This window comes from Mustela nigripes, chromosome 13, assembly GCF_022355385.1.
Source record: "Mustela nigripes isolate SB6536 chromosome 13, MUSNIG.SB6536, whole genome shotgun sequence".
NCBI classification, from domain to species: Eukaryota; Metazoa; Chordata; class Mammalia; order Carnivora; family Mustelidae; genus Mustela; species Mustela nigripes.
The window spans coordinates 84152055-84168416 of record NC_081569.1 but is presented as its reverse complement, the minus strand read 5'-3'; the positions used below and the strand labels follow the sequence as shown (position 1 = coordinate 84168416).

The 16362-nt window shown below is 39.9% G+C and overlaps 1 protein-coding gene across 2 annotated transcripts in view; it reads right to left on the bottom strand.

Annotated features, from left to right (window-relative positions):
- Positions 1-3601, bottom strand: part of BRMS1L (BRMS1 like transcriptional repressor) — a 32799-nt gene extending 29198 nt beyond the window's left edge. Inside the window, exon 1 of one of the 2 annotated variants that reach the window (XM_059373091.1) lies at positions 3279-3601. In XM_059373091.1, the coding sequence (XP_059229074.1) occupies positions 3279-3420 (142 nt within the window). In that variant the 5' untranslated portion in view covers positions 3421-3601. The remainder of the gene's footprint in view (positions 1-3278) is intronic. The other variant, XM_059373092.1, reaches the window with a different exon arrangement.
- Positions 3602-16362: the final 12761 nt, after the last annotated feature.

The window sequence follows — 16362 nt, the reverse complement described above, 5'->3', positions numbered from 1 at the left end:
GAAATTAGATATGCAAGGCCTATATTCAGCCTTAAGAGAAAATAAATATTTAACCAAAATAATTTGCACTACAGACTTTAACCTAAAATAGAGAATTAAAGCTTAAAGGGCTGACATCAAGCTATACTATATGAAGTAATTAAACCACTTTCGGGGGCGCCTGGGTGGCTCAGTGGGTTAAGCCTCTGCCTTCAGCTTAGGTCATGATCTCAGGGTCCTGGGGATGGAGTCCCGCATCCGGCTCTCTGCTCGGCAGGGAGCCTGCTTCTTCCCTCTCTCTCTCTCTCTCTCTGCCTGCCTCTCTGCCTACTTGTGATCTCTCTCTGTCAAATAAAAAAATAAAATCTTTTAAAAAAAAATTACCACTTTTGGTTTATTTTCCATCAACTCAATAGAACTTAAGCACCAAAATGATTATGTCCATGAAAGGACACTGCTCAAAAACACTTTTGGAATTCTTCTTTCAGAAATGCTTATGTGACTGACTTCCCAATCAAATAAAAAGAAAACTAATTTCATTCTGTTTACCACAAGATATCTTGGTCTCCTACTCATATTCTCATTGTTCCCTCTCCCCAAATTACTGTCAGTAAATGAGAAAAAGGAATATGAAGAGAAAAACAAGCAAACTTTTGAAAGAAAGCAACTGTTAATTACCAGCTCTCTCCTATTTTCCATATCTTCTATTTTTACATCACATATATTCAACACTTCAAAATAAGTGAAGCACAAGATGATCTGCCTCTTGATCTGCATCAAATAAACGTCAAACTATGAGAAAGAGTTAAATTGTGTGCAGTTACCATACAGCAAGAAACTATAGGGTTCATTTTTTCTTTTAACTTTCCTCAAACAGATTAAAATTATTTCTGGCTCTTAATAGCTTACTCTTTGGCTATTTAAAACTTGGTCCCTCAAGATGACTCACTTCCCAGTATCTCTGGATTGTAGAGTGTTTTGTTTTGTTTTGTTTTATAGCTTCAGGACCTGCTTAGTACCAAGGTTTGGGAAGAATAAAACTATGGAAGTTTAACATAAAGATATGGCAGAAAAGAAATGCTTTCACAAGAAGCAAACCGCATAATTTATTTAAATAATGTCTTTGCATTTAAAAAACTTGACTTTTGTAGTTCAAATTATTATTACCTTCTTCAAAATTAAGTTGTCCATTATTTTCTGGGATGGAATAAAAATCAATGAAAAATCAGGGCACCTGGGTGGCTCAGTGGGTTAAGCCTCTGCCTTCGGCTCAGGTCATGATCTCAGGATCCTGGGATCAAGACTCGCATCGCATCAGGCTCTCTGCTCAGCTGGGAGCCTGCTTCCCCCTCTCTCTTTCTACCTGCCTTTCTGCCTACTTGTGATCTCTGTTTGTCAGAGAGTTGTCAAAAATATTTTTTAAAAAATCAATAATCACAAAAGCATAAAAATTAGGGAGAATTTTAACAAATTAATGTCATTTTGTGAGATCCTATATCCCATCAAAAAAACAAAGAACACTTGAAGATGAAGTGTTTTTACAGATCTAGAAAATGTATTCACATACATCCCAGATGTTCTCGTTGCTTACTTTTGAAATCTCACCTACTTCAATGGCTAGGCAGGTGACCTCCAAATTATGCTTCCTATCCCAGGCAGGTTCCAATGTCACATTTCCATCTGTCAGTTGACACTGACTTAAATATACCACCATCACCTCAAAAGCAACATGTCTGAAATACTCTTAACTTTCGTCTTCATCTAAAATCTTTCACTTTTCTATTTCTATGCATGCTATTACCATTCCCCTTGTATCTGAGGTTTTCCTCTTTTACCTTCATTCCTAAACTTGCATATATCAATCCTGTTCTGTGCTTTTCTTCAAAATCTTTCACATCTATATCTTCTTTTTATTTTCCAGGTCAAATCCTTCTCCCACCAAAACTGGTTTCTCACTCTTTTGAATAAGCCTTAAACTCTAGGTGTTGCACTTTTTCTTATATTCCTCCCAAGCCAACATATGACCCCAATCCAAATTCTAGCCATTCTTCAAGTTAATTAAAATAATCCCACTTTTTTCAACTAGACTTTGCTGACCACCCTATTCTGAAAGATTTCCTCTGCCTCTGAAAATACTATAGCATTGTTTACAGTTAAGTATTCATTTGGTAGTTTGAGTATCAAGTACTAATTTATGACAGCTGTTTAACTGAAATCAGATCATAACTATTTTTTTATACCTCAACACTGAGTGGTGCCCAGTGCAGCTCAAGGAAATCACTCATAATGTCTATTTGGGGAATGACTAACTTATTGATTGAAATTACATACTTCCATGGAGATTTGTTTTGAAAGAGGAACCTGAAAAAGAGGGTGTCAGGGCATTAACAGACTGTCATCAAATGCTTGCTTTACATGACCAAAATCAGGCCAAGACAAAGAAGTTCAAGTTTCATCCTCATCACATGGAAAAAAGAAAAAGAACCCAGGCAATCACATATTCCATTTCTTTTTTTAATAACCATCCTAAATGTTTGCAAAATTGACCCATGATGTTAGTCGGCCTTCCGACCCCAAAAACCTGGAAAAGCCCAAAATTATTAAAGATTGCAGGGAAGAAAAGATTTGGAAAATTTCAGAGCTGCTCCAAATCAACGAATTTAAAAGCATATGAAGACTCAAAATCACCCCTAATCTTGGGATCTTCTCAGTCTTGCAAAGTTCAGACAGATGCCGTAAATGGGACAGCTCCAAGTCAGCCCCCGCTAGAGCACTGATGTCAAGAGCTGACTGACAGGCTGACTCGGAAACTGAGATTAACAAATTCTAAACCAGCCAAGAACAGGCTCAAATCTAACTAACCTCGGCCCTGACAACCCGCCCAGGTTGAGAAGGGCTGGAAAGATAAAAATAAGAAAAGAAGTCGGTGGTCTGGGGCCAAGAGGCATTTCCAAGGTCTCCCAAAAAGCTGCGGGGTATTCCCGGCTTTGGTCCACAGCCCCCAGCACTGCCCGGAGGTCCCGGGGCGGGTCCGACCGCGAACAGGACAGCACAGCGTCCCGGAGCTGGGCAAGCCCAGGCCCGCGCCCGGTCCCGCCCCGCCAGCAGGGACCCGCCTGGAGCCAGGCAGCTCCCCACGACGAGTCCCGGTGCTGCCGAGGGCCGGGAGCCAGTCTCCGCCCCTTCCCTCTCTCCCCGCCCCGCACTCCCAGCAGGACGCAGCTGCCCGGCGTGCGGAGAGCGGCCTGTCGTGAGCCCAGCGCGAGGGCTCAGGGTCCCGGCCCCAGAGGGTTGCACACCTGAGCTATCTCCATCCTCGGAGACCGACGAGCTTTCCGTGTCCTCGTCCTCCGAGCTGCTCCCCTCGTTTTCAGCGTAGTCCACCTCCATCTCATCGTGATGGTTTGTCTCCTTCTTATCCCCTCGGGAATGGACTGGCATTTTCCAGCCGCGCCGTCGCTTCCCACTCCCGGTGCCCAGCCCAGCCACCGCCGCTTCAATGAAGGGCGCGCCAAACGCCCCGACCCACCCAGCGGCCGAGCGCGTTCTGAACCCCCTCAGCTCCTCCCCGCCCCCGGCCCGAGCCTCACAACCTAACCCGCAGGCTCTGCGCTGGGAGCTCTGCCATTGGTGGAGGCCGTCCTTCGAGCCGGGGGGGGTGGGGCTTGCCCTGCTCGGGGATGGTTGGTTGCCCGTAATTACGGCGCGGCCTTGCAATGCGTGTCGGTAGTCGTAGTCCTTACTACTCAGACCTGCAGGGGCTGCCGCCTTCCAAGCTGCAACAACCCCGGTCACTTCTTGCTTGTGGACTTCAAGTCCCACAAGGCACAACAATTGACAGACTCGTTCGCAGTTTATAAACTAAAACAGAAACAGATTGTGTGAATTTGGTCTGTATTTATTCTTTTCCCGCCAAGTGATTGCCCGAGCTCCCTGGCTATCCCAAGATGTTACTGTCAGATGTGAAAAGGTCTTTTGCCTGAGGGTGTTCCTCCTCGTTGAGCCTGGAGGAACTGGAAAATTTCTCTTTTACCTAAGGACATTTATTACCGCTAATAACCTATTATATTTAATTAGTAACTACAGTCGATAATTTGCAGCAGGTTGCACAAAAATCTTTAAGTCGTTCTTGAAACCTTTGCAACCAATAATATGGAAGGGAAGGAAGTTTTATCTTGACATTTTCATTTGGTATTGTTTTGCATTCATTTTTTACTACATACAGCATGCAGATGGAAGCCACCAGGCTTGATTTAACTTCAGTTTCCTTTTCTAAGATTTTATTTATTTATTTATTTATTTTTGAGAGAGAGCACGAGCAGGGGTCAGGGGCAGAAGGAGAAGCAGACTCCTTGCTGAGCAGGGAACCCAGTAGGGGACAGATCCCAGGACCCTGGGATTATGACAGGAACTGAAGGCAGACACATAACCAACAACAGGGCCACCCAGGTCCCCTTAACTTCAGTTTTCAATGAAAAATACATATCTGACTCAATTAAATGTTATATCTTCTCAATTATAGGTAAAATAGACAAGGAAGACTCAATAAATATCATAATCATAATTCATCATTGACTACTTTTACCCCGGTAAGCTCTTTACATTAGTCATAGTGAGTTTAATTCTCAGTTTAATAGTCCTGAAGTAGATACTATTATTATTCCCACTTTGCAAATAAGGAAATTTAATTTGCAGACAAATCTAAAAACTGTGTTTTCACCACTCTTCAGAAGACAGAGATTCTTCTTGCAGTGGCAATTTGCTATTGAAATATTTTATAGAATACTGTGGATTGTACAGCATTTATTTCTCCAACCAGGTCCAAGACATTTGAAGGAGAATGGTAAGGGTATCCTGGCATAATTACATTAAAGTTCGATTTAGAATTTTTTTAAAGATTTTTATTTATTTATTTGGCACAGAGAGAGAGAGGTCACAAGTAGGCAGAGAGGCAGGCAGAGAGAGAGGGGGAAGCAGGCTCCCTGCTGAGCAGAAAGCCTGATGAGGGGCTCAATCCCAGGACCCTGAGATCATGACCTGAGCTGAAGGCAGAGGCTTAACTCACTGAGCCACCCAGGTGTCCCTCAATTTAGAATTTAATGACAGAAACCATTTCAAGTTCTACCCATTTCTACAGGGTAAAATCCAAATTAAGAGACTTTTATTATCTAGTGTCAGCCTACTTCTCTTACTATATTCTCCAAAACTGAACTCTTCAGTTGCTAAACACACAAACTGTTTCCCATTCCAATGTCTTTGCACATCCTGTTCTCTCTGCTCTCTCTGCATCCTCTTCCACTCCTTTTCTTTTTCAAATCCACTTTCTTGACAACATGCATCACCAACCCTTCAGACTGCTGCTGTACTTTGTATTCTGCAACTTTGTATTTGTTTTCTATCATATTGTGAATTTTTTAGCAGATGCATCTCACCTATGGGATTGTGAGTTCCTTGAGAGCAGAGACTGTCTTAGTCTGGGGTCCTATTTCAAAGACATACAGTAAAGGCGGGTAAAGTTGTGATGGAAACTAGAAGGGTGCTGGTACACATATACACCTTATGTGAGTGGTGTGGATTAAAGGGGGCAGCCATGGGTGCCTGGGTGGCTCAGTGGGTTAAGCCGCTGCCTTCGGCTCAGGTCATGATCTCAGGGTCCTGGGATCGAGTCCCGCATCGGGCTCTCTGCTCAGCAGGGAGCCTGCTTCCCTTCCTCTCTCTCTGCCTGCCTCTCTGCCTACTTGTGATCTCTCTCTGTCAAATAAATAAATAAAATCTTAAATAAATAAATAAATAAATAAATAAAGGGGGCAGCCATCTTAGCTCCAACCGATTGCTATTACATTAGAATTCTGGCTTAGTTGCTGGACCTTCCAGTTTTTGAGAGAGACTAGGTATTTAGATCCTCTATGTGATCTATCCAGATTTGTAAACATGTTCTCAGGCATGTTTGTTTTTGTTGTTGTTGGTGGTGGTGGTGGTGGTTTGGTTTGGTTTGGTTTCTTAAACCCCAGACCAAACGAAAACATCTGTGGGTAAGGGCACCTGGGTGGCTCAGTGGGTTAAGCCGCTGCCTTCAGCTCAGGTCATGATCTCAGGGTCCTGGGATAGAGTCCCGCATTGGGCTCTCTGCTCAGCAGGGAGCCTGCTTCCTTCTCTCTCTCTCTGCCTGCCTCTCCAACTACTTGTGATTTCTCTCTGTCAAATAAATAAATAAAATCTTTAAACAAACAAACATCTGTGGGTAAAATCCCTGGCCTCTGCTGGGGCACCTGACTGGCTGAGGAGGTAGAGCAGGCAATGCTTGATCTTGGGGTTGTGAGTTTGAGCCACATGCCAGGTGTAGATATTACTTTAAAAAATAAAATTTTAAAAAAATCCCTGGCTTCTGTTCATCTCTTATATCAACAGCTAAGAGAGTGTGTGTTAAGTAGAAACAGTAACTCAGATTTGTGGTCACTCTTTCCATGCGTTAATTCATATAATCATTATAACAACTTTATGAAGGAGATGCCTTCCGTTTTGTAGAGGAGGGAACTGAGGCACAGAGCAGTTAGATTACATGGCCAAGGTCACACAGCTAATAAGTAACAGACTTAGGGTTTGACTTTGGAGTCGGCCATCAAAACCAGCATCTGCTGGTGCTTAACCACCAGCAGAGTGCCCCTCTAGCAGGTACTTTCTGTTTCTGCTGTCCAAAGAAAGAAACCAAAGTTGAGGAGACATGTTGAGGAAACCAAAGGAGAGGAGACATGGATTCTAGCCCCGGTTCTGCTAGTCACCAACCAGTTAAATTTGGCAAACCACATTATCTCTGGTCAATTGTAAAATGAAAAGGTTGCATTATGTTATCTTTAAGTTTTCCTCCCGCTCTAAAGTTCCGGTCATTGTTACATTTGTGTTTAAGACAGCCAGAATAATAGGACATTATGCAATTATAGTTATATGATAGTGTTTTGCTTAAAAGGAGAGTTTCTCTCCCCACACCCCAAACAAATTTTAGAAAAGAGGTGTAGGGAATATAAGAGGAACCATAAGAAACAAAAATTAATAAGGCTGAACAAGAATATTGTCCATTTAGAAAATAAAAATTAATGTAAAGCAAACTAGGAAAGCAGAATGAGCTTTTCCACAATCAAAGCAGTTAAAGAGGTAACAACGATATTTTACATTTAGGTAGCAATTTGCATTTTACATAGGCCTTTATGTAATCATCAGATCCATCCTAAGTTTTACTTTTCATTAATCCTTTCATACTTATTTACTTATTGTCATCAACAAAAACTACTGTATCTTCATCCTCTCCTCTGAATAGACCCTTAGCTTTCTTGTTCTAAAGGAAGCAGGGGGTTCCCCTAGGACCCTGCTTCCTTTGCACCCCTGCTCCCACTGAGCCTTGTCATGGAGTAGGTATGTTCTTTGTCCTCCTTGTTCCTTCCAAATGATCCTTCTCTCCTCCCTAAAAACCCCCAGCTTGTCACCGGGATACCAAATAGTATCTCTATTTGTAACAATCATCTGCATACCCTCAAGGTCACTCTCCCTTGTTTTTTGAAGATTTTAGCTCTTAGCTCATTCTCTCCAATAGAATGCCTATCATAATTTTTGGTCATTTTAGCATTCAAGTGGATAATTTTATACCACTCCATTTCCTATTGAGTTTCCTCTGGTATAGAGTAAACATAAAATAATTTTGGCTTTATCCTTCTAGTTTTCCTCCTATATCTTCTTTTTTTTTTTTAAGATTTTATTTATTTATTTGACAGACAGAGATCACAAGTAGGCAGAGAGGCAGGCAGAGAGAGAGGAGGAAACAGGCTCCCCGCTGAGCAGAGAGTCCGATGTGGGGCTTGATCCCAGGACGCTGGGATCATGACCTGAGCCAAAGGCAGATGCCTTAACCCACTGAGCCACCCAGGCGCCCCCCTCCTATATCTTCTTTGGGGTAACTTTTAAAAATCTTTTCACTGTGGGGTGCCTGGGTGGCTCAGTCAGTTAAGTATCCACCTCTTGATTACAGCTCATGTCCTGATTTTTAGGGTCAGGAGATTGAGCCCCGTGTCAGATTCTGCGCTCAGTACACACTGCACTTGTCCCTCTCTCTTCTCCCAGTTTGCAGTCTCTCTCTCTCTCAAATAAATAAAAATCTTTAAAATCTTTTTATTGAGGGGCACCTGGGTGGCTCAGTCGTTAAGCATCTCACTTCAGCTTAGGTCGTGATCCCAGGGTCCTGGGATCGAGCCCCAGCTCAGGCTCTCTGCTCAGCGGGAAGCCTGCTTCTCCTTCTTCCACTTCCCCTGCTTGTGTTTCTTCTCTAGCTCTCTCTCTGTCAAATAAATAAATAAAGTCTTTATTAAAATTAAATAAATATAATCTTTTTATTGACTATTTTAACATTACATTGTAATTTTAAACGCATAGTAAGTTATTCGGCATATTACATGTATAACACGGTACTCATCTCTAAGCATTCTCTAATCCTACATTTTAGCACATTTGTTCCAGGCCACTCCTCAATCCCAAATCTCTGCTCCCTTTCCAAAATAACCATTATCCTAACTTTGTTAATGTAGACAGCCATCCATGAGTGCATACTATTTTTGCATGTGTATGTATCTGTAAATAATATATAGGATTATTTAACTTTTTTAAAAGATTTTATTTATTTATTTGGCAGAGTGAGATCACAAGTAGGCAGAGAGGCAGGCAGAGAGAGAGAGAGAGAGACGAAGAGGCAGGCTCCCTGCTGAGCAGAGACCCTGCTGCTGGGCTCAATCCCAGGACCCTGAGATCATGACCTGAGCCAAAGGAAGAGGTTTAACCCACCAAGCCACCCAGGTGCCCAGGATTATTTAATGTGTTTTAAAGTGCTTATATTTTAAAGTAATATACTGCAAATCGTCCTACTACTTCCTTTTTCCTCATCAATATTGTGAGATTTATTCACTGGGATACAGCAAGCTCTAATCCAGTTATCTTAACCTGCTATAAGGTATTCCATTGCCTACACATATTCCATTGAAGGAATATTTTAAAATTTATCATTTACCTGTTAATGGACATTTAAATTGCTTCAAAATTATTTTGTTAGTAAAAACAGTTGCCACAGGGCTTCTGGGCGGTTCGTGAAGTGTCTGCCTTGGGCTCCCTGCTGCCCCCTTTGCCCAACCTCCCGCTTGTGCCCTCTCTCGCTCGCTCACTCTGTCTCTCAAATAAATAAAATCTTTTATTTAAAGATTTTTTAAAAAAAGATTTTATTTATTTATTTGACAGAAAGAGAAAGGTCACAAGCAGGCAGGGGGCAGGCGGGGACAGGGGGGGAGCAGACTCCCCGCTGAGCAGGGAGAGAGTTGCGGGGCTCGAACCCAGGACCCAGAGGTCATGACCTGAGCCAAAGGCAGCTTGCCCCTCAAATAAATAAAATCTTAAAAAAGTAAAAATAAAAATAAAACCGGTTACCTCAGTGAATATTGCTGTATTTGTCTTTTGGGCCTTATGCGTAAGGATTTCTCGAGGTCACTATTCTCCACAGTGGGGCGTGGGTAACCAGGGAGTATATCCTGAAGAGAGGAGGACGATATTAAATCTTCCATTTGTCTAATTTTCAATTTAATCTTTTTTCTAAAATAAAGTAGATGTATAAATGCAGTTAGAAGTCCTTTTTTTTTTTTTTTTTAAGACTCTGACTCACCCTTATTATGTTCCTTGTGTTTACTCGTTTTTAATGAACAGATCCGGCCAAACTTAATTCCAATTGTTACCACTTGGTGGAGCTAGACATCAATGTACAATCCACAAACCTTGTCCCTACTGATTGACACTGGCCAGATGCTGACAGCTGGAAAAACAAAGGCAGAACACCAGAGGCTATGACTAACAGCTACTACTCAAATCAAGGTAAACGTTTTATTTATTTTTTTTCAAGATTTTATTTATTTGAGGGAGTGAGAGTACAAGCAGGAGAAGCGGCAGACAGAAGGAGAGGGAGAAGCAGGCCCCTCCAGCAACCTTGTTTGTTGCCTATGATTAAGAGTCTCTAATGGTTTATCTCCCTCTCTGATTCCGTCTTCTTTTACTTTTCCCTCCCTTCCTCTATGATCCTCTGTTTTGTTTCTTAAATTCCATATATGAGTGAGATCATATAATTGGCTTTTTCTGATTGACTTAATTCACTTAGCATAATACCCTCTAGTTCCACCCACATTATTGCAAATGGCAAGATTTTATTTTTTCCTGGCTGAGTAATATTCCATTATATATATAGATCTATATACATATATATAATCTGTCGATGGACATCTGGGCTCTTTCCATAGTTTGGCTTTTGTGGACATTGCTGCTATAAATATTGGGGGGCAGGTGCTTCAAATCACTACATTTGTATCTTTGGGGTAGATACTTAGTAGGGCAATTGCTGGGTCGTAGGGTAGCTGGAGGGGAGGGGTGTGGGGGAATGGGGTGATAGACATTAAGGAGAGCACATGATGTAATGAGCACTGGGTATTATATAAGACTGATGAATCACTGAACTCCACCTCTGAAACCAATAACACACTATATGTTAATTAATTGAATTGAAGAGTGTGGTATGGAAAAGGTAAACCAAAACTTTTTTTTTTTCTACAATGGAAGACACCTAATAAACTATACTTCAGCGAGATGGTTAGGTCATCATTAACAGTGATATATCACATTGATAGTATGTACCATTAATATGATGAAAATGACACTTATACTCTGTGATCTTTCTCCCTAAAACCTACAACCTTAGTCTAATCATGAGAAAAAATTCAGACGAATTTCAATAGAGAGGCATCCTTCAATAAACCTGACCACTTCTCAGAACTCTTGAGGTCATAAAAACCAGCAAAATGTGAGAGACTGAGGCACCTGGGCGGCTCAGGTGTTAAGCATCCGCCTTTGGCTCAGGTCATGATCCCAGGGTCCTGGGATTGAGCCCTGCATCAGGCTCCCTGCTCAGCAGGAAGCCTGCTTCTCCCTCTCGCACTCCCCTTGCTTGTATTCCATCTCTCGCTATCTCTTTCCCTCTGTCAAATAAATAAAATCTTTTTTAAAATGTGAGAAACTATCACAGCCAAGAGGGGCTTAAGGGGAAAGGATAGCTGAATGTAACTAGGTATCCTGGATAAGATCATGGAAAGGAAAATTTGATAAAAATTAAGAAAATCTGAATAATCTATGGAATTTAGTTGACAATAATATGTCAATGTAGGTTCATCAGTTACAACAAATGTCCCACTCTGGTGGGAGATGTTGATGTTGGAGGAGGCTGTGCATGTGTAGGGTCAAGGAAAACATGGGACATCTCTGTACCTTCCTTTCAGTTTTGCTGTAAACCTGAAACTGATCTATAGAAAGAAGATCTATTAAAAATTGATCTATTAATTTTAAAAATCTCAAATTTGAATTAACGAAGTCTAAAAAAGTAGTAATGTAACATGTTCACATTTGGGAGACTGATGATAACCTATACTTCTTGGGATGCTCATGATTTTAAACTCAAGTTTTAAATTCTAGTTTTCACAAGCCATATCACAAAGAGAACTTTCTGCGGTTTTCTTTTCATAATAAATACGTCTTCAGAGGGGAGAATTTATGCTTTCAAAGGATTTTAGTATTTACAACATTGGGAAAAGAAAATGAGGCAGTGGGCTGGGCATGTTAGATGGAAATTACTCTTATGCCAGTGTGTTTTACAATGATGCTTCCTTTTTGTGGTATGCCAGACGTATAATGATTACTAATGATATGTTACATTTTTTATTTTCTAAAATTATTTCATTCATTTGCCATTTACTGACTGCCTGTACAAGAGAAAGAAATGGGAACTTAACAACCATTATTCCATTCAACAAATATTTATTGAGCACATTTTATAATGGGCACTTAGCAAGAAGATTGGGATACAGCTTTAAACACAAGCTATATGGTCTTTCTCCTGTGGGAATTTGTAGTCTAGTGGGAGACCAAATCTTTAAACAATTACACAAATTGCTCTATTACAAATGTATGAAGGAAAGAAAAAGAATGTTGTACATTATGGCAGTCATTATAGAAGTAACTTTCAATACCATTTCTCACCTAATTATCACAATTATGGTTGTAGTTTATGTATGGGGAGAATGAGGCTCAGAGAGATTAAACAGTATGTCACAGATCCCAGAGCAAGTAAATTCCGAATTTCTAATTCAGAGCTATCTAATTCTAAAGATCATGACTGAAAACAGTGTATTATTTCCTGAATTTTACAAAAGCCTGAATTGTACAAAACTGTTACCTTGATTTTACAAATGAGAAAACTGATGCTGAGAGGGACTAGAACTAGAACCCAAATCCTTTAAATAATTCACTGAGTTTCCTATTCTATCATAGTGCTTCCTCAAAACAAGCACACTCTGTCCCTTTGATGATACAAACATACAAGCCCTGCGTGGAGGAACTGAATACATTTTTGTAAACTTAAAAAACAATGGTAAGACTGTCACTGAAACAAGCTCCTACTGAGAAAGTACTGTTTTTTAAACATAATTTTGGCAATATTTCTTACAGCTCTCTTCTTTGCTGAATGTAAAAAAAAAAAAAATTTATGGTAATCAAACATTTCATTGTTCTTTGGACAGGGCTGTGAGAACATAGGAGGAAAATAGCTCTTCAAGCAAGTGGCTTCACTTTTCATGAAATTATTATATAAAAGAAAGTTTCCAAGAACAGTTTTAATTTAGACCACCCAGAATTTTTTTTCCAATTTCAATTTTTTTCAACAAATGCAGATGCTTGTGGGGACCCATCAATGCACTAGGACATGTTGAAATTTTCTTTGCAGAGGAAAAACATACACAACATATACATGTTTATATAGGGTGCAAATAAGGAAAAGACTAAAAAGAAAAAGGAAAAAGAACATAAGTAATAGAAAAGGAAACAGATTAATTTTGTAGAAAACATAAATAGCTCTGCTTAAAAGTCTTTTTGTTGTCAAGTTGTTTGCAGCAAAAAATTAGGATATGATATAGCACATAGGAATGAAATACATGAAAGACAATATATATAAGTATGTCAACATATAAGTAGTATATGAAAATATACTTAAATCCTACTAAGAGTGGGGATGGGGAGGAAACCGCTGCCATTTCTAGCACCTCTAGTTAGAAATGGTGAAAACCTGAGCCCCAATACAGTTTGTGGTAATGGAGAGAACATGACTAAATCAAGAAATATTTAGGAAGTAGAATCATCAGGTCTTGGTAACAGGACAAAAGAGGAAAAAGAGGAGAAGATGTAAGATGATTTGAGTTTCTGGATTGAAAAAACAGGACAGATAGTAGCATTATCAATAAAGATATCAGATGAAGGAGGAAGATGAGGTTTGGGAGAAAGGAGGGCAAAGTTGACAAGTTTCAGTTTTGCATATATTAAATTTCAATAGTTTGAATTTGAGTATATATGAATTCAAGATTAGTATTTCAGAAAAGACACAGGTTATAGGCAGGGACACAGGTGACTAACCAAATAAATGATAGTCAGAATCACGGGATCAGATAACTCTTCGACTACCAAAAGAAAACATTTTATAATATGAACATAAAAATTTAAAAACCAACAAATATTTATTCTGTGCCATTGTAGAGCACAAAGATAGCTTTTTGTAAAAAGCCCTTCTTTTCAAGGAGTTTCTATTCCTACATATACATCTTAATTTGTTTTGTTAGTTTATAATTGGTACACTAGATTTTCTTCATTTTCTTTAAAACAACTTAGTTTTTATTGTTTTATTTATTTATTTATTTATTTATTTATTTTAAAGATTTTATTTGACAGAGATCACAAGCAGGCAGAGAGGCAGGCAGAGAGAGAGGAGGGAGCAGGCTCCCTGCGGAGCAGAGAGCCCAATGTGGGTCTCCATCCCAGGACCTCAGGATCATGACCTATGCGGAAGGCAGAGGCTTTAACCCACTGAGCCACCCAGGCACCCCATTTTTTATTGTTTTAATTGTAAAAGCAATATATGCTTTTTGTAAAGGAGATATAAGCAAAATATAAAGAAGAAAATTAAAATCACCTGTAATTCCACTTTGCAGATATAACCACAATTTTGGAGAATTTTTTCATCTTTTTCTAATTACATTTTATACACAATTTTTTCCAGAGTTTTATTAAGAAACATATTTTCAGTTTTTTTAAAAGATATTTTTATTTGTTTATTTGACAGACAGATCACAAGTAGGCAGAGAGGCAGGCAGAGAGAGAGAGGAAGCAGGTTCCCCACTGAGCAGAGAGCCCGATGTGGGGCTCCATCCCAGGACCCTGGGATTATGACCTGAGCAGAAGGCAGAAGCTTTAACCCACTGAGCCACCCAGGTACCCCATATTTTCAGTTTTTTAAAAAAGATTTTATTTATTTATCTGACAGAGATCACAAGTAGGCAGAGAGGCAGACAGAGAGAGAAAGGGGGGAAGCAGGCTCCCCGATGAGCAGAAAGCCCGATGTGGGGCTCCATCCCAGGACCCTGGGACCATGATCTGAGCCGAAGGCAGAGGTTTTAACCCACTGAGCCACCCAGGCACCCTATATTTTCAGTTTTGTATCTGCTTTTTCACTTAGCATTGTCTTGAGTATTTTCCATGTCATTAAAAAAGTCTCCATATTAGTAATTTTATAGTCATGTCACATTCTACCTATTGGACAGTCATTTCCTTTCTGATGAACATTTATGTTGTTTCCAAACTTTCAATGCTATAGATTATGTGTTAATATTTTTTCATATGTACCCATTTATGATTTTGTACAATAGAATTCTGAAAGTGGAACAACCGAATCAGAGTATATAAATGTTTTTAAGTGTCTTTTTTTAAACATTTTTTTTAAAGATTTTATTTATTTGTCAGAGAGAGAGAGGGAGCGAGAGCGAGCACAGGCAGACAGAATGTCAGGCAGAGACAGAGGGAGAAGCAGGCTCCCTGCCGAGCAAGGAGCCCGATGTGGGACTCGAACCCAGGACGCTGGGATCATGACCTGAGCCAAAGGCAGCTGCTTAACCAACTGAGCCACCCAGGCGTCCCGTTTTTAAGTGTCTTTATGCGTAATGCCAAATTTTAATTTCCAGTGAGCTTGTAGTAATTAATGCTTCTTCGCAGCAAGCAATAGGAGTATCTTTGTCACACTTACCAGAAGTAAGATGTCTAATTTAAAAACAAACTTTACTAATAAGACATTACATGATTATCATTAAAAAATAAATTATATTGGGTGAAAGAAGTCAGATACCCCACAAAAAAGAGTATTCCAAATACTTATATTTGTATAGAACTCTTGAAAATGGGAACTCCAAGTGACAGAAAGCAAATCAGTGCTCTCCTGGGAACCAGGGATCAGGTAGCAGGAGGGAGGAATTATCAAGGGGCAAGAGGAAAGTTTTGGGGGTGGTGGATATGTCCCCGATTTTGATTATGGTGATGTTTTCATAGGTGTATACAATTGTGGAAGTTACCAAATTGTACACTTTGAAAATGTACAGTTAGTTGTACATCAATTCTCTTCTGTTTAAAATTGTTTAAAAATATTCTTTTAATCTGATTTTTTGAAAATTACTTACGTGTGAACATTTTCACTTTAAAAAAAAAAGCTTTATTTATTTGAGAGAGAGAGAGAAAGGGAGAACTGGCAGAAGGGGGGAGGGGCAGAGGGAGATCACCCGCAACTCAACTCCCAGCTGAGTGCAGAGCCCAAAATGGGACTGATCCTAGGATCCTGAGATCATGACCTCAGCCGAAATCAAGAGTCAGCTGCTCAACTGAGTGAGCCACCCAGGTGCGCCACATTGTCATGTTTTAGTTATGAATATACAGTCCTGTGATTTTTTGTGTTCCTTGTGTTTCCACAATCTAAGGTGGAGGCCTTAGCATATTTTTCCTGGATTTGTGAACTCTACACATTAAGAAAATTCACCCTCAAAGTTCTCCAGATTTCTTTTCTCTTGTAATTTTGCACTCTGTTACTGCATTCTTTGGGGGTTCATTTATTTGTGCAAGATAATTTTATTTATTTATTTTTTCATGTGCAAGATAATTTTAACCTAGAGGATGTACTACAACCCTACAAATCTCTAAACTACAATAAACTGTCCATCACTTTGAAAAAACAAACAAACAAAAAATCTTTTAAACAAAATTCAACTTAGGACATGAAAGGGTGTTACATCTAAGGCCTTCAGAATTGGCATCTAAAATGTATTGCCCGTCTGTTTTGATGTTTGGGGGTTATTTTTAAGTTACTATAACATAGTAAACTGTGGAGATGAAGGATCTTTTTAAACAAAAACTACACACCACCACTCTGGGAGTCCCTCCGTTAGGAGTCCCTTCGCT